At 30.9% G+C, this 16,521-nt stretch overlaps 1 protein-coding gene across 1 annotated transcript; it reads right to left on the bottom strand.

The window, feature by feature from the left end:
* Window positions 1-1,916: 1,916 nt before the first annotated feature.
* Window positions 1,917-3,765, bottom strand: LOC107168880 (DUF1676 domain-containing protein Osi14). The gene is made up of 2 exons (XM_015518425.2): window positions 3,125-3,765; window positions 1,917-2,990 (listed from the first exon to the last, which is right to left on the bottom strand). The coding sequence occupies exons 1-2, from the start codon at window positions 3,600-3,602 to the stop codon at window positions 2,632-2,634; spliced, it is 837 nt and encodes a 278-aa protein (XP_015373911.1). The 5' UTR covers window positions 3,603-3,765; the 3' UTR covers window positions 1,917-2,631.
* Window positions 3,766-16,521: the final 12,756 nt, after the last annotated feature.

Raw genomic sequence — 16,521 nt, 5'->3', positions numbered from 1 at the left:
TAGACGTAGTTTATTGAAAACGTTACGCACGATAATACATTTTAAAAATAAATTTAACGGAATTGAATTAGTCGATATATTTTCTTTTATGTATTGATTAGATATATATTATTATGAATTCATGATGCAAGATATGATCAGTTGAACTTTTAAAGAAAATATATGAGTTAATTACGTATACAATTATATCTCCCCAGTAAAATTATTATTTTAGCACTAGTGTATTTTTAGTATAGATATTTAACAACGAAACGGTATTGGAAGTCAATATACAATTGGTCAAATATTATTAGTCATTATAAATGGTTTTTCATTTTATAAATTACGAGAAAGTGAATTTTATGTCTATCAATATTTTTATAATTTATATTTGTTTACTGTCGAAGGTATCATTATCACGTTTATTTTAAACGAATAATTTCTATAGTACCGTTATTCAATACCTATATTATATTAGAATCTATTTTAAAATAGCGATTGTTAATACAAAATTATAGTCATCTACTGAGTAAATTAACAGATTTTTAGGTGAAAACATTTTATGAAATATATACAAGGTAACTATTTGTTGTCTAAACTAGACGTGGTGCAAAGTTATGTCTAAGAAAGAACTTAAGTAATTGAAATGCTTGCACGAAGATGTGATGATTGATGAACGTTACAGGATAGAAGGGTTGTGAAAAACATATAAAAACGAAAAATTTATATCATTATACTATACATCAATAAAACATGATATATATAATATAATTATATCTTAAATAAAATTCAACCATTGGTGGATATATTTTTTTCATTAAGTGTACTCAATTTATTTTTGAATTTCTAAACTTTTTTAAATATGTAATACAGTATTCATAGTTATTATTATGGAATAGGTATGAACTAATCGGACAATTTTTTTTTTACTCATTCTTCTGAATTTCGCGATAGAAACAACGGAAATTTGATGAGTAATATCCCAAAAGTAAATATTGTGCAACCTATTTAACCGTCGCGCGTCGCCACGTTTTTCAACATACTACTAACGAAAGGTTATAACCTACTCATATAATTTATCGAAAATATTATATTTACAAAACAAAAAACCATTCGATTTTCATAATTTTAGCTCGTTCATTATGTACCATTTTAAAACATTTTCAATATACATACATTACGGCATACTTGTAAAAATAAACCAAAAGCATATATTTAATATTATTATTACTATTTAATAACGTTCTATATTATATATTTATTTATATAGCTCAGTTATTGGTCGATTTTACGATCGCACGCTCACATTAACAACATGGTATATTATAATAGAACTTACCATCGTTCAACGCAAACAAGCGATTTAACACATACTAAAATTGCGTAAACTGTTCATCTTGATTGTAAACCATGTTGTGATATAAACATATTATATACCTAAGAACAATACGGTATATCGCTAAACTATTAACTGTTTATTATGCTAATTGTTTGACATGACGTGAGAAAATGCTACAAAGCGCGCGTTACTCTACTTACTTGACATTAAGATATATATGTATTAAGTCAAATTCACAACAGCAACGGATAACGCTAGCAGACTGTAGATACACCTCCTATTTATACCCGAAGCCATAAAAATGATTTCATGACTTCCTATTGAAACGTATAGCAAGTAACACGTTTCTCTTCTATAAGATATTTCTTATATACAAAGTCAATTATCAAAATCAAACAATAAATTCATACCTCGTATGACATACAAAACGTGTGTGCTGCTTTTATATACGACCAACCTGCAACCGCTCACCTCGGTCCATTGTATTTATTATTATATTATACATATATACATATTTTTAGAACAACAAAACAAATATAACCGTAGGTAGGTGTATACATCTGCATACGACGGATAAACAAAGGACTATAAATACACATTTTTGAACTCAGTAATTAATTTTATATATTATTATTATTATAATCGAATGTGTATTTAATATTTACAATGACACATTTTAGTTTAAATTCTGGCATGTAACGTAATTCTATATATTATTATAATAATATTATGTTAATAAATCGATGACTTACTCAAACTTAAAAAAATAATAATTTATAATATAATTTTATATTAACTCTTAGAGTTTACAGGTAATAATCTAATTATTTTTGTGTTTGAAAAAAAATCAGCCACTATGGCTAAACACGAGCCGGTAACTTTTCGTCAGATGCCTTTTTTGTGGTTACAGTATTGGGTATAAGATATAAGTCTTTTTTTCACGAAAACTAAAGACTAATATGGCAAAAAGTTACTCGGCTATCTGTGAGTAACAATAATCTAATACCGAGTGTTGCGAACGTATCCACGTCGTGAGTCTGCATACACGGTGTATGTCGATTCCCGACGATGGACACGTTCGCAAGATAATATTATAATTTATTGTAACATGCAGATGTCACACCATCCGATTTGTATCTAATAACTGATGCGCAAGACTACAAAAAATGTAAAAAAAAAAAAAAATGAAAAGACTATAAATAGTCGTTATAAATAATGTTCATTTGTTCGATACGAGAGAGAGAAAGGGAGAAAAAAATTTAGAGAATGTGATTTGCAGTAAAGTTAAAAGTGCATTTTTATACGGGGTAGTGTTACGCAACGGTCTGGGCGGACGGTTGAATTTGTCCGTTGTACGCCATCTGTTGGGCCTCTTGCATGCTACGTCTGTAGTAACCACCACCGTTGGTGCTAGGGGCGGCAGATGCGGCCCATGGGCTAGCTTGAACATTACCGGCACTCCATGTGTCTGCGATCTTTCCAAAGCCACCGGATGCACCAGCGTACTTCTGGAACGCCATCAGTCCGGCGATGAGCAAAGCCAACTTTCCGAACACCAACGCCTTGAGTGCGAAGAATCCGATGATTCCCAAAAGGATTGGCAATACAGCAACGATTTTGACGGCCAAGAATCCCAAGATTGGCAACATCTTTTTCTTGAGTTTTCCACGGCCTGCGGTGAACACGATAAAGATTAAAACAAAGGAGATTTTAACGCTGCCCTGGCAGCCAAAACAATATCGATCACATTTCACTATTATACTACGACGATAAAATGTAATAATAATACACTAAATTGGTACTTGCCTTCTTCGATAGCTCGGGACAGCTCTTCGGGGTTGGTTTGCGGGAACTTAAGTTGCAGGGTTCTGGACTGGAGGAATCTTATGGCTGAGTTGACTACCATGTCGGTTACCTTTGACGGCTGTTGTTGCAACTGTCCACGGAGCTCGTCCTCGGTGGGCAGAGCGCGCGAATCCCGCTGCGATGACGACCCTTCATCGGTGTTCTTCATTACCGTAAGACCAGGCAACACTTGCACGGAACTGGTAGCTCGGGCTGCTCTCTCCAGAGCAGCTGCTGCTTTGGCGGCAACACAGGCAGCCGTATCCACATCCTTGGCACACTCGTCGGCCATTCTGGCGACCATCGCCCAGTTTCCGTTTCCAGTTGACTCCTTTGGTGCGTCTTCTTGTTGCAGGTAGTTGTTTTCGCCGGACACGACGACAGCGGCATGCAAGCAGAACGGCAACAAGGCCAACACGGCGCAACTCGCGAAACGCATTTTATATAATATTAGTATCGTTAATTACTGCAGCGATATGGAAGATATGAAACGTATAGAAACGACGGCGGCGTCGGTATGCGTTAAAGTATTATTTTGTTCTCAGATTTCGGTGATTTGAATGCGAACGGACGAACTGTCAGTGCGATAATGGGGCGAAATGCGGATGGCCGTCCCTATATATCGCCCCGCAGCTGTTTTCGGCCCGGGTCTGCCCCACCAGACGCTCGAGTTAGAGCGCGCGCGCGCGCGGGAGTGCTAGTCGACCACCACCGCGACGACAACGATATTATAATCATTATCATTATTATTATTATTTTGACGGCGAACGCGTGGAGACGCTGTCGACATGGTAGAGGCAGAGGTGGAGGACCTCGCCCCGGTAGAAAGCGAATACGCGACCGTGGTTCGTATCGTCGTACCCTGCACCTACGTCCGCCCTGGTGGTCGGCTTGCCCCTCTCCCCCTCTCCGCATTATGTTGCTTAGAGAGAAGTAAGATTTTTGGAATTCTTTTTTACTCTGATACATCATAACGTCTTTTTTTTCGAAGTTTCCCGAGGTGAACGACTATGCACACGCGCGGTGACTGCGTTTCGGGAAACGATGTTTTCCCCAATCTCCGGGTCAACTGCAGCAAACTGTCTTGCAGTAAAAACACGTGCTGACAATATTGTGGTGATATAATATTATCCTATTTGGCGACGTTTGTTACGTAAAAAAAAAAAAAAAAAAAAAACGTAATATTAATACCGTGCAATATGATAATAATATAGTTATTCGATAATCCTATGAGACATGAACGCGACAAGAGCTTTGGTCCAAGTTAATTATGATTTTGATTGTTTTTTTTTTTTATTATTATTATTATACGAAGTAATGGATTTAAGGTATGCTCTTTTAACCAAGTGTTTACTTAATAAAAAAAAAAAGGTTAGAAAGTTGATTTAAAATATTTTATTTAATGCGACATAACGAAAATATTTAATGAAGAAAGCCATTATGTACAATGACATTGTAAAATACTATTTTGTTGTTAATATAATTATATTTTTTAAATTTGATTCAGTAAGATTTTTTTTTCAACAGTTGGTGTTAACAATGTATACGATATACGTAACAAAACATTAAATATTATGTAAAATTAAAAAATATTTAAATATGTATAACAACTTTACATTTTATATTGTCTATAATTTAAACAAAATACCTTAGTGAAAGAAAGTACATGCTAAATTTTTAATTTTGAATACTTTTAAGGTAAGTTTAATTTTGTATGATAACTTAAATAAAATGAAAATATCACTATAATTATATCATAAAAAAAATATATGTTCATTTTAAAGAATGTTTACTTATATAAATGTTTATATATTAGATATAATGAATGACACATATTTGGAAATCCAAATCTAATTTTTAAAGTTTTCTTTTTATTTGTTAAGTAAATAAATTTGTCTTTTTCTCGTTTAATTTGGAGACGAGCTTAATAATTATGTATTTTATCTTATTTTTAAAAATAGAACGTATTGTTTCGGGTCTACTTAAATTTAAATACATTTATTTTTATCTTTTTTATATTTATATTTAAATAATTAAGAACTTGGCTTGATTACATTTAAGTACCCCTTAAAGGATGAGCCGAAAATTTGACGGTGTCGTTACACAATTAATGTACAATCAATATGATATACTGTAGTTCTTACACAAATTTATTGAACTTAAAAAACATTTAAACTAAACATACATTCGAAAGCAGTACGAATACAATACCTATAATTGATTATGTATTTATATCAATTGAAAGTCAAATTGGCATATGTCAGGAATATGTGATGGAAATCGACCTCATATAGAATATCGTCTTTGATCTTCTTGGCCTCTAGCCTCTTTACAATTAAATTCATCATCAGCTTATTCATCAATACACGTCTGACGCATTATCTGTCAAGAATTATTAGAATAAACTCAGAGTGTGTCAACATTTATGTGTATACATATATATATATATATATATTGCTTATACAGCCGTCTAAACAAAACAATTACATTATTATAATATATCGAGTAGGGAAAGTCTTCGAGAATTGAATATGTGTGTATAATGTATATACACACATTTATTTATATGGGCTTAGGTATACGATGGTCGGTAAGAAAATGTAAAACGCTTCGTTCAATATCAATGAATCATGACTGGAATCGTGAACAGATTTATATAACACGGTCAGGGGGAATCCGGGCAAGCGATATTACATTGTAATAATACACACACGTGGGCTATAACACGCGTGCGCCGGATCTGAATTTAAAACGACTGACACATTCGTATATACATAGGTACTGATTTGTAGACCATATCGTATCTGGAACGTACATGATTATAAACGATATATTATTTTTATGTATATGTGACGAAAACCCGAGAAATCGTATACATATGCCTAATACATTATAATAAAACGTCCACATGACGTAAAACTTATAGGCGACTATTATAGAAGGTATATTGATCTGTACTCGACGTACTTGTGCATCACGCGACACTATTGTCTCTTAATCGTCGCTATCGTACGACATTTTCGATGGCCGATGAGAATATTAAAATTATTACGTATGAGCTGTACAAAATATAATATAGTAATATCACTAATATCTAGGTATATTCGTATATTACGGATATCCCGCTAGAGAAACTCACACAGGACAAAGAAATTTACACTGGTAATCCTTGAAACGCCACTGTACATTTTTGTCCGGGCTCGGTCAAATCGAGTTTATGCGGGACATAATCAGATACTATCTATAAGAACAATTTTAGTTTTCTTTCTATCACGATTTTTATTTTTTTATTTCTTTTCTTTTCATTTTAAAGATGAATATTTACTCGTATTCTATGATACAAAGGTGTTTCTAGTGTAGGGACATTCTTAGTTATATTTATCTATAGTGATTTGCACTAGGTATGTATATGTTTCCTTGTTACTGTAATAAACTATATTATATCTGTAGGTACATCTATCGTCGTCTATCGTCGTGAGCGGTCGGTGTCAGAAACGCTTATAAAATATAATATTATCAATCAGTCGAGTGACGAGGGGTTCGTATGACATACGATCGATGGGAATATTAAAATTATGATTGCGAATTATAAAATATTTAATTTGACACCAGGAGTTCGGAGCGAAATATTACAGACGACCCGCGAGAGAAAATCGCAAAGGACGATGAAAAGCGCGGGAGTTATCCTTGAAACCACCACCACTGTTTTCTCCTGGCTCGATCGAATCAAGTATTTGGTGGTACGCATCTGTACGCATATGCATCATGAGGCACTATATCGTCGTGTACGACTGGTGGTATCGGCCGCGGTAATAAAATAATATTTATTATAGTAGAGACGATAGTGATGACACGAGTGAAGTGTCGTACGATATTATCGATGGGAATATATTAATATTACTGTGCTATATAAAATACTTGGTAGGTCTAGTTATGTATATATATATAATGGACGTCCTGCGAGAGAAACTCTCGGAGGACGGAGAAAAAAAACGTGAGTGATCCTTGAAACGCCACCGTACAGTTTTCTCCGGGTTCGATCGAGTCCCCCTTAACACGTGTAGGTAACATTATCATCATGAATATATAATATAAGACTCGAACTACACTCGCGGTCATCATCGCGACTGTCCGCCGAGATTACGTGATGTTTACGGACAACCTTGACCTTGTTGCACCTCGGCGGCACGATGCGATGCGATACGACTGCAGTATATGTATATAAGTATACTAGCGCGGGTATAATGTGTTATACGTTATGTTATAATAATAATAATAATAATAATAATAATAACAGTGAGTATAAAAAATAATGACCGGATAATGGGATTCGTGCATTTCTCGACTGCTGCGGCGTCTTAAGATTTTTTTTTTCGAATTTCGTTCCGAGTTTCGAGTTTTTTGACCAGTTTTTTAAATTGTACTACCGGATGCAGTGATGCACGCGGGTATACGGGTAAAATGTTATCCATATCTACAGCGTTATTATTATTATTATTATTAATAATAATAATGTAGGCACACGTGCAGCATTTATTAAGAATTGGATTTAGAGGAGGTGTTACGGTCGTCGTCATCGAACGAAATCTTCGTACACACAATATAATTATAATATTGAAATATAATAATTATTAGAGGTCGGGTCGTTAAATATTTGACTGTCGCTAAATCATAACGTCGTCGAGAAAGAGACAATGGGATTGGTCTTTTACAACGGCATTAACGACGATCGAAATTACCACTTGTCCCACATTCATACGCGTGTGAACATAAATATTATATACATGTATATATGCACGTGATGTATGTCAGGATATTCCAAAGGAGTGTTGTACAGTACACACATATCATATTTTGCACTCAGCTAAATATCACAAATATTTGCCACACGATTCGTATTTCGAATAAATAATATTTGGCTCGTTAGAAATTGGTTTTTCTAAATCAAAAAACATAATAGGTACCTAATATTATTTTATGGTTGCCCGATATTCAATCGTTGAATTCGGTTTATGATATTATTATATTTTATAGGAAGATACTACTTAAAAAGCTTGTTAATGAGAAAACCTAGAAAAATTATTTTAGTTTAATCATATCGTTGTTGTATTCGAATATCTTGTCGCGTAAGTATGAGTTTTATTAAAACATTATTATCGTAGTAAAAAATATAACACTAAACTAATAATAGGTACATTGACTTGTTTGCACAAAATATATTGGGGAAAAAATAGGACACGGATGAATTCAGAACAAAATTCGTGATGTCCTGTACCCACCAACAGATACAAATGTCACTGAACCTATACATTAGCTGCCTGGGTATATTTTTAAATTCATTTTAAATAATTTCTGATTTAAGATCGTACAAATAAAAACGAGATGCACTTATAAATTACGATACGGATGAAGACGGATGATTTATTAAATATACTATAGTCTAGATACAAATAATGTTTTTGGACATTTTATAGAGGTATTTTTTTTTTTTTAAGTAAACAGAATTTAAATAAATTTATAGGAATAGAAGGTGATCAATGATTAGTTTCACACAGTCTGTGGACAATGTGCAGTAAAGATATATTATAAGTAGGATTTGATAATTTTTTTTTTAATTTTAAATTTGAAAACAAAATACATACACATAATTATTGTTTTCTTATTTTTTTCGTGGGGTAAAATGTATGCATCATTATAACTGTCGAAAATATAGTGCTTCAACTATTGATTTAATTTGATAAAATATTATATCATTTCTTCAAAATTTAGATTGAACTGATTAAATTGGTTATAAATGAATACAGTTTTTTTTAAATTTAATATCACCTATATCCTAGCTGTATTTATCTCGTGTTCTTTAATTCGGTGATAATTATCGATGTATATTTTACAGGACAGAGGACAAAAAATTAGTGTGCAATCGGATTGTACGCTTAATCGGAACTGCGATGGTATGCAACAATTAGTATTGCTCACGTACATAATCACGTTTGATGACATCACCATCATTTCATTTTTTATTATAGTATATGATAGAGATAATAAGAAAGTGAGACCTACTTGAGTGTGTAACACCTGAGAACAATATACGGCAGAATAAAAATAGACTGGGTTAGATAATTCAGCGTGAGTCACTACGTAATAGTTAAAAAAATAAGTTAAAAACCATGTATAAAAAGTTAGATTTTTCGCATCTTAAAATATAAAATTCTTCACCCCACTCCACGTCTCCTCAATTAAAGCACCGGTATTTAGGATATATTTACACAGGATATTCTACTTATTGAAATTTCACCGGTATTATTGACTTCTTTGAATATGATGTTTTTGGTGCCAATATTATTATTTACTCAAACAAAAATATAAGAAAGTAGGTACCTATACCGACAGCTGTTGTCTTAAAAATATTAGTTATGTACATAATGTGATACCACGAATATATCCATGTTAATAAGTAATTAAATATTTAATTTTTTTAATAAGTTTATATGCATATTTAACTATTAGTGAAGTTACATGGTTTTTAGTAATAAGATAAACGAGAAAATAGTTTATCATAATATACAGAATGCCCCACGAAGATTTATCCATTGTAATATTTTCCGAAATAATGGATATATCAAAAATTTTTTATTTAATTGTTTCCTAAAAAAATCACACTATAACCATTTTGTAGATTTTATTTTTCTTAAAATATTGACGTTTAAAAATTTGATCAATTTCCTGATTTTTAATTTTTTTTTTTAGTTTCGATAAAAATTGTGAATTATTTAACAATGTAGTGTTATCAAACCTATGAAACGGCGCTCCACGCGCGTGCTCGTACGTCAGCTGAACGATTTCAGTGTGCCTAGCTATAATCATATTTTATTTCCTCAAAACTAGAAAAAATATTAAAATCAAGGAATTAATGAAAATACAATTTTGAAACGTCAATATTTTCAGAAAAATAAATTCTACAAAATGGTTATCTTTAAATAAAATATATTCTTTAAATTTTTTACCAAAACATTAAAATAAATTAAAAATGAAATAATTGTAGTTTTTATCCCTGTGAAGCTAATAACAAAACCAAAATTGTAATATCTCTATTATTTCAGGAGATTCGTAATGGTAAATCCTCACGAAACATGCTAGAGTATAGAATGAATGACCAGAGGTGTTTCCATAGGGCATACTATACAGAGTGATTCTTTTAAGTGGGTACATTAATTATCTCGAAAAGTATTTACTTTTTTCAAAATATTTTTTGACATGGTTTCAAGTTGTTAAAAAACCAACGTTTTTATTAAAAAATTATATTTTTAAATATTTTTTATCCTTATCATTTTTTAAGTTTTTACTTTTTTGAATGACAACATAGAGTTTTAATTTCATATTCCAAAGTAGAATATTTTTCTAAGTATTTTGATTCATAAAAATCAAATTTAGGGCTAGTAGTTTTTGAGTTATAAGTATTTAAAGTTTAGATTGGCAGAGTGGAGTGGTACGGGGATATCCCGCAAAATGTTTGTCTACTACTCCGCTTGGCTAAACTTTAAATACATATAACTCATAAACTACTCGTCCTAAATTCGATTTTTATGAATCAAAATACTTAGAAAAATATTCTGCTTTGGAATATGAAATTGAAACTCTATGTTATCATTCAAAAAAGTAAAAAACTTAAAAAATGATAAGAATAATAAAATTTAAAAATATAACCTAACCTAACCTACACCGTATACTCACAAGATTTTTTCAATATTATGGGTATACTGCGTATGATCTCAATCTTAATCGATGTTATACCATTATTATACAATATTTGTAAAGATTGACGAAATATACGTATTAAAAAGAGGATTTATAAAAGATTTGGTTTAAAATGTACAACTTTTTACCGGCTTTACTCTTATAAGGCTATAAACCATAAGAAAAATATTTTTATTGCTTTAAATTTTTATATTTGATGATATAATATACTCTCAAAAAAATTAATTGGAACACCTCTGCGAATGACGAGATTATACATTATGATAAATTTAAAATAAAAAATTTATTAATCACTTCAAAAAATATATTAGTTCTTTCGACTCTATAGGAATACCTATGCCATGTGTGTATGTTAAGAATTATAAAAAATGTTCATGAGCTGTTGAAACTGTAGTCGAAAATGGGAATAGACAAGCTTCGGTCCTAAGTGGAGGGTAGATTATACTATTCGGGTTGGACAAAACTATACTGCAATATAGTACATTCGTTGAAGAATTTCTATGAAAACGTAATAAAATTGTTTTGACATGTAATTACGTGCCAGTTTTATTTTTTTAACGATAAATCAAAAATTTACATAACGCTTATAGTAGCTGCATGCACCGTTGTACATGCATGTGTCTACCGCATTAATTTCGTATTCATTTTTTGTACACAAATAATTGGTTATTCGCATAATTTATAACAATGGCCTCGCATGTACGCGTATACTCCATAAACGCATTTTTATGGTCGTAGAAAATACCTACAGTACCTATACGGAAGCGACAAATTAAAAAAAAAATGCACCATCGCCGGAGATTTCTTTTGTGTATTTTCTTTCCGTTTAATATTTTGGTCACATTGTAATTTTGTATTATTTATTCACTCATTTATTTATTTTTTTTTTTCATACAAATCATTAGTAAAGGTATATGTGTGTGTTAAAAATCGATTAACTAACGGTCAAGTCAATGGACCGGATGCAATGTCGGTGAAAGTGAGCAGGAAGGATGAATTATACCATTCCATTGAGTATAAAAATATATGTATATTGTGTAATATAACGTACTAAATGATTAAACTAATATTATAGTAATTTAATATTGTAACAAAACGGTCGTAGCGCAACTATACAGCAGCTGTATGTGTAATCGGTAGTCGCATACTGATTTGAGGCGGCAACAGCTATATCAAGTTGGTATAGGATATAGATTTCGACTTAGGATTCCACTATCTATATAATATATTATTACATACACACACCTAATCGAACCGGTTGTCGTTGCGTCACGATAACAATATTACATTATATAGTAAAGTCCTGTTCAGTAAAAACCGTCGACGGGGACTCGACGAGGTGAATCATAATGAATTTCGCTCCATTGATAGTTGTAGAGTGTAATATTATAATATTATTATCATACTATTATCATCATACGACCACCGGCCATTCATAAATGAAAGTTGAACAGTTCCGTATCGGTTCAAATGCACAACTAAATCTCTATTATTCAGTGTCATTAACCGCGCGAGTTGCGTATTACGAATGATGGCCGATGGGTGCCCGAACAAAACAACAGCAACCACATGATAATAAAATAATAAACTATAATAAGTACGCTGCGTCGCTGCACACGTATCATGCTTTTTTTATGTAACACATTATTGTTGTTATATTAGTATCAATAATATTTCTATATTATCCCGAAATACTTCAAAATCATACCAAGGCCATAACAGACATCATCCAATTCATCACAACAGCAAACCTTCAATCCAAAATCTAGAATTAAGTTCTCTCGTGTACGTTTCTTACTGTAAATATTTAATTTAAGCTATTCATATTTTGTAAGCCCAATGGCCTATGCTGCCGAGGGCTCTTTCCTAATAAAAAAAAAAAAAATATTTCTATATTGTCGTCCGAGAGAGGCCATAACAAATTATAATTATCCGCGGCTGCGAGTTGTGACAGTACTAATAGAAAATAATTGATAATCAAATCATTTAAATTGTACAGAAACTACCTATACCGAATATCTGATATTTTTAAATTATTATCTACGATTAACTTTATTAATTTCAGTAGAAAAAAACGTATATTATAGTGATTTAATGTTATCCAAATATTTCTACGGGTATATGAAAAAATACTAAGTAATTATTTTAAAATCAAAGATTAACGCTCGCATGCAAAAATCATTGAATACCTAATGTATAACTGTTTTAAGAACTGTGGTTTCAAACATTTTATCACAAAAGCATTGAATAATAATTGTTGTTGAAAAAAAACAAAATACCAATATATAGCACAATATAGTATAACACTATTATTTGTAAAAAAAAAAAGGATAAACAAATTGAATTACACGGGTTTGTGGATAATATTATAGTAATTTTTGACTTTTGTGTGCATATAATATAGGCGATATTGTTTGGTGAAGAATCTGATATTAATGAACATGATATTTGATGGTATATTATTATTTGTTGGATTGAAGTAGGTAGGTATATAATATAATTTTTATCACTTTATTTTATGTTTGTTTTTTTTTTTACTGTACCGGTACCTATAAATTATAATATAGAACGAGCATTGTGATAAAACGTAGCCATGTCAAAATATTTTGGCACGACATTGAAAGGAAAACCATGTGACAATTTTAATATTGTATATTGACTCCGACGTCATTACAATTTTTAGTTTGATTATTTACTACAAAATCTGGTGAAATGCCATGTGTAGTTTACCTACTGACGTATTGCACGTTACGCCGTCTGACTTTGTACAATATACAATATGTTTACTTCTGTACTATTACTACCTGCATCTCACAGGAGTGGGCATGAAGGGCCTAGTTCAAACTCAAACTGAAAAGGAAAATCATCATACGCTGAAATCACAGCAAACATATCACCACTCGATCAATCTCTGCCAATCATCACCACTTTCCTTAATGAATTAAAATTTATATCGAACATCTATGTTGTTTCCCTAATATCCAAAATCACACTTCTTAAACTTGTAATTGTTTACGTTTTTAAGTATCCACTTTTATCTCAATTGTTCATACCTAAAGTACTCATGTAAGAAATTATTTATAAATATATTACGTTAATCTGATAAAACTATTGTAAACTTCACAATACCTGTAGATATAGATAACATATGGCTGAGATTAATGTCTTATTTTATTTAATAAAACAAAAAACTTTGATTTGTTAAAAATACAAAAACGCATGTAGAATAAATGATAAGAATAAAAAAATAAAAGTAGCTGAATTAGTTCAAACTATACCTTCATAATGGTGCTAGGTAAAAACAGAAATTATTATTACAATCCATAAAGGTATAAATAGATTACTATCTTCTTTTCCAGCTTTTCCAGTCTATGTAGAACTTTCGTTGCCTCAACCACTGAATCACTATTCAGTCTTCTCCCCATGTATCTGTCTTATCTGCCCAAAGAGAATAATGTACCTTAATTAAATAATATCCAGATTGTTAGTTATTACCTACTTAATAATACTTTTTGAAAATAAATTTTTATGGCTTTTTATGTATTATAGTAATTAAACTTAAGTTTTCATGATTTTTTCGCACTTTATGATAATCGCGATGTATTATGTAATATGCATTCAAATTTAAATTTAAAAATTGATTATTTTCATTATTAACAATGGATACATAAAAAAAAAATAACTGAAGTTTATTCATCCAAGTTTGATAAAGCCTGCACTATACTGACATTTCTTTCATTGTTTAACTTAAGTCATATCAGTTTAACTCGTTGAAACACAAAACAGTTTTCTCCTCAGGTACTGTAACATAAATAATTGTAGTTTATGAACCAATGAAAATGATTTAAATAATAAAGGGATTAAAGTAACAACAATGATGAATGGGCCGGAGTGGTTTTGATAACAATAAATAAATTAGGACCACCTGTAGCGGCTATCGTGTAGATAATATACATCCCTATAATACTGTTAATGTGTTACCAGACTACATAATATATTATGGAGATGTAATGTAGTGAAAATAGTAACTGCCCTTGAACTTCTTTTTTTCGATAACTAAAAACCTAGTAACATAATCTTATTACACGATATCGGGTCAAGGACAGATTAATGACAAGTGTTTATGTGTAAGTTTATAAACGCACATGTTCACGCCCCGTGTTCTATAAGTATATAAAATATTATTATAATGTTCGATTCATTTTTTTTTTCTGGAGATAAACGAGTGTGATGGAATTAACAATTAAGCTCTCAACGATTTTCGTGTTTTAACTTATATTTAAAAAAAACGTTGAAGAATTAAATCGATTTTTATGTACATGTTCTTAGGTAGTATGCTTTTTCTTAAATTCGTTAAATAATAATTATTTAAACCGTTATTTTGAAAATACTTATTAAAATTATTTATTTAATCTAATCACATTAGTTACTATTTGGTTCGAAGAGTTTATGTCATAGTAATCGAATAAATAATAATAATATAATATAGCTGTTAATTATTTTTAGTGAAGTGGTTTTAAATTGTTTACTCACCGTGTATATTTAAACAAGCGAAACTTGGTGAGCTTAAACAGCTATTATACAAATAATATGTATAGTATATTTCGGTACTTAACTATATGCATTTTACACGTCCCGACGACGATTTTCTTTCACTCTGCTATTCAATAGCTTCACACCTAGAATTTGTATTAATTAGTCAAATGTAAATACAAATTAAGTGTCAAAGATCAAATTATATTATACCTACTATATTATTTTATCTTTGTGATATCAACTATATTCATCGATCAACATAATATATAATATACAGAATGGCCGCCATCCCCCACTCCGGGGCATGACAGAAACCTACGGGTGCCCCAATAAAAATTCTGCCAAAACTCTCCCACGTGTAACACACCTACCGTTCCATAAATCTACAGTACCAACCACTTCCCAATGGCCTAAGTTGCCGCGGGATAATTCATAAAAAAAAGAATGGTTTTTTTTTTAAGCATTTTCAACTCCATATTTTTTTCCTTTAATAGTACATTTATTTGAAATTTTGATTTTTAAGTATCTTGAAGACTATATTATTTTTATATTTCTGATTTTTTTTTTGTATCACTTGAAAAGTGTCCTGTGACGATACAAACTTCTATTTCTCAAAGGCGATTCCCACCCCCTTTTCATCCCAAATTATTTAGTGGATTATTTATTTGAAAATGTTGATGTACTTAAATCAAAATTCTTATTAGTAATTTCTGAGCTCTTAAAAAATTTTATACTAACGGCAATAGTTCTGAAAAATTATTTAAAAAATATAAACCGAAATATTAGGTGTAGTATTTATTATAATACTTGGATAATTAAAAAAAATTATTTATATTAATAGATCAATGATTTTTACAAAGATATTTAAATTATCTAAATATCATATTATCTTAAACGCTGGTATTGCTTAAATAATTCAATTTTTTTGATTTTCAATATTTTTCTTTGGTTTCAAACTTCAAATTTAAGCTTGTATTTTAATATTTTTAACTATTTCAGAAGGTCACTTAAAAAAAAAAAAAAACTATTACCTAACTAATATACACATATTCATCAATTATCACGTG

Source organism: Diuraphis noxia, unplaced genomic scaffold (genome assembly GCF_037042655.1).
Source record: "Diuraphis noxia isolate RWA-SAM2 unplaced genomic scaffold, SU_Dnox_SAM2 contig0005, whole genome shotgun sequence".
NCBI classification, from domain to species: Eukaryota; Metazoa; Arthropoda; class Insecta; order Hemiptera; family Aphididae; genus Diuraphis; species Diuraphis noxia.
This window is presented reverse-complemented; position numbering and strand designations above follow the sequence as displayed.

Bases quoted from the DNA above. Each gene is read 5' to 3' on its own strand.
- LOC107168880 (XM_015518425.2), bottom strand. From the start codon at position 3,602: ATGCGTTTCGCGAGTTGCGCCGTGTTGGCCTTGTTGCCGTTCTGCTTG. The intron at 2,991-3,124 runs GCAAGTACCAAT...TGTTCACCGCAG, and splicing joins GTCCCGAGCTATCGAAGAAG to GCCGTGGAAAACTCAAGAAA.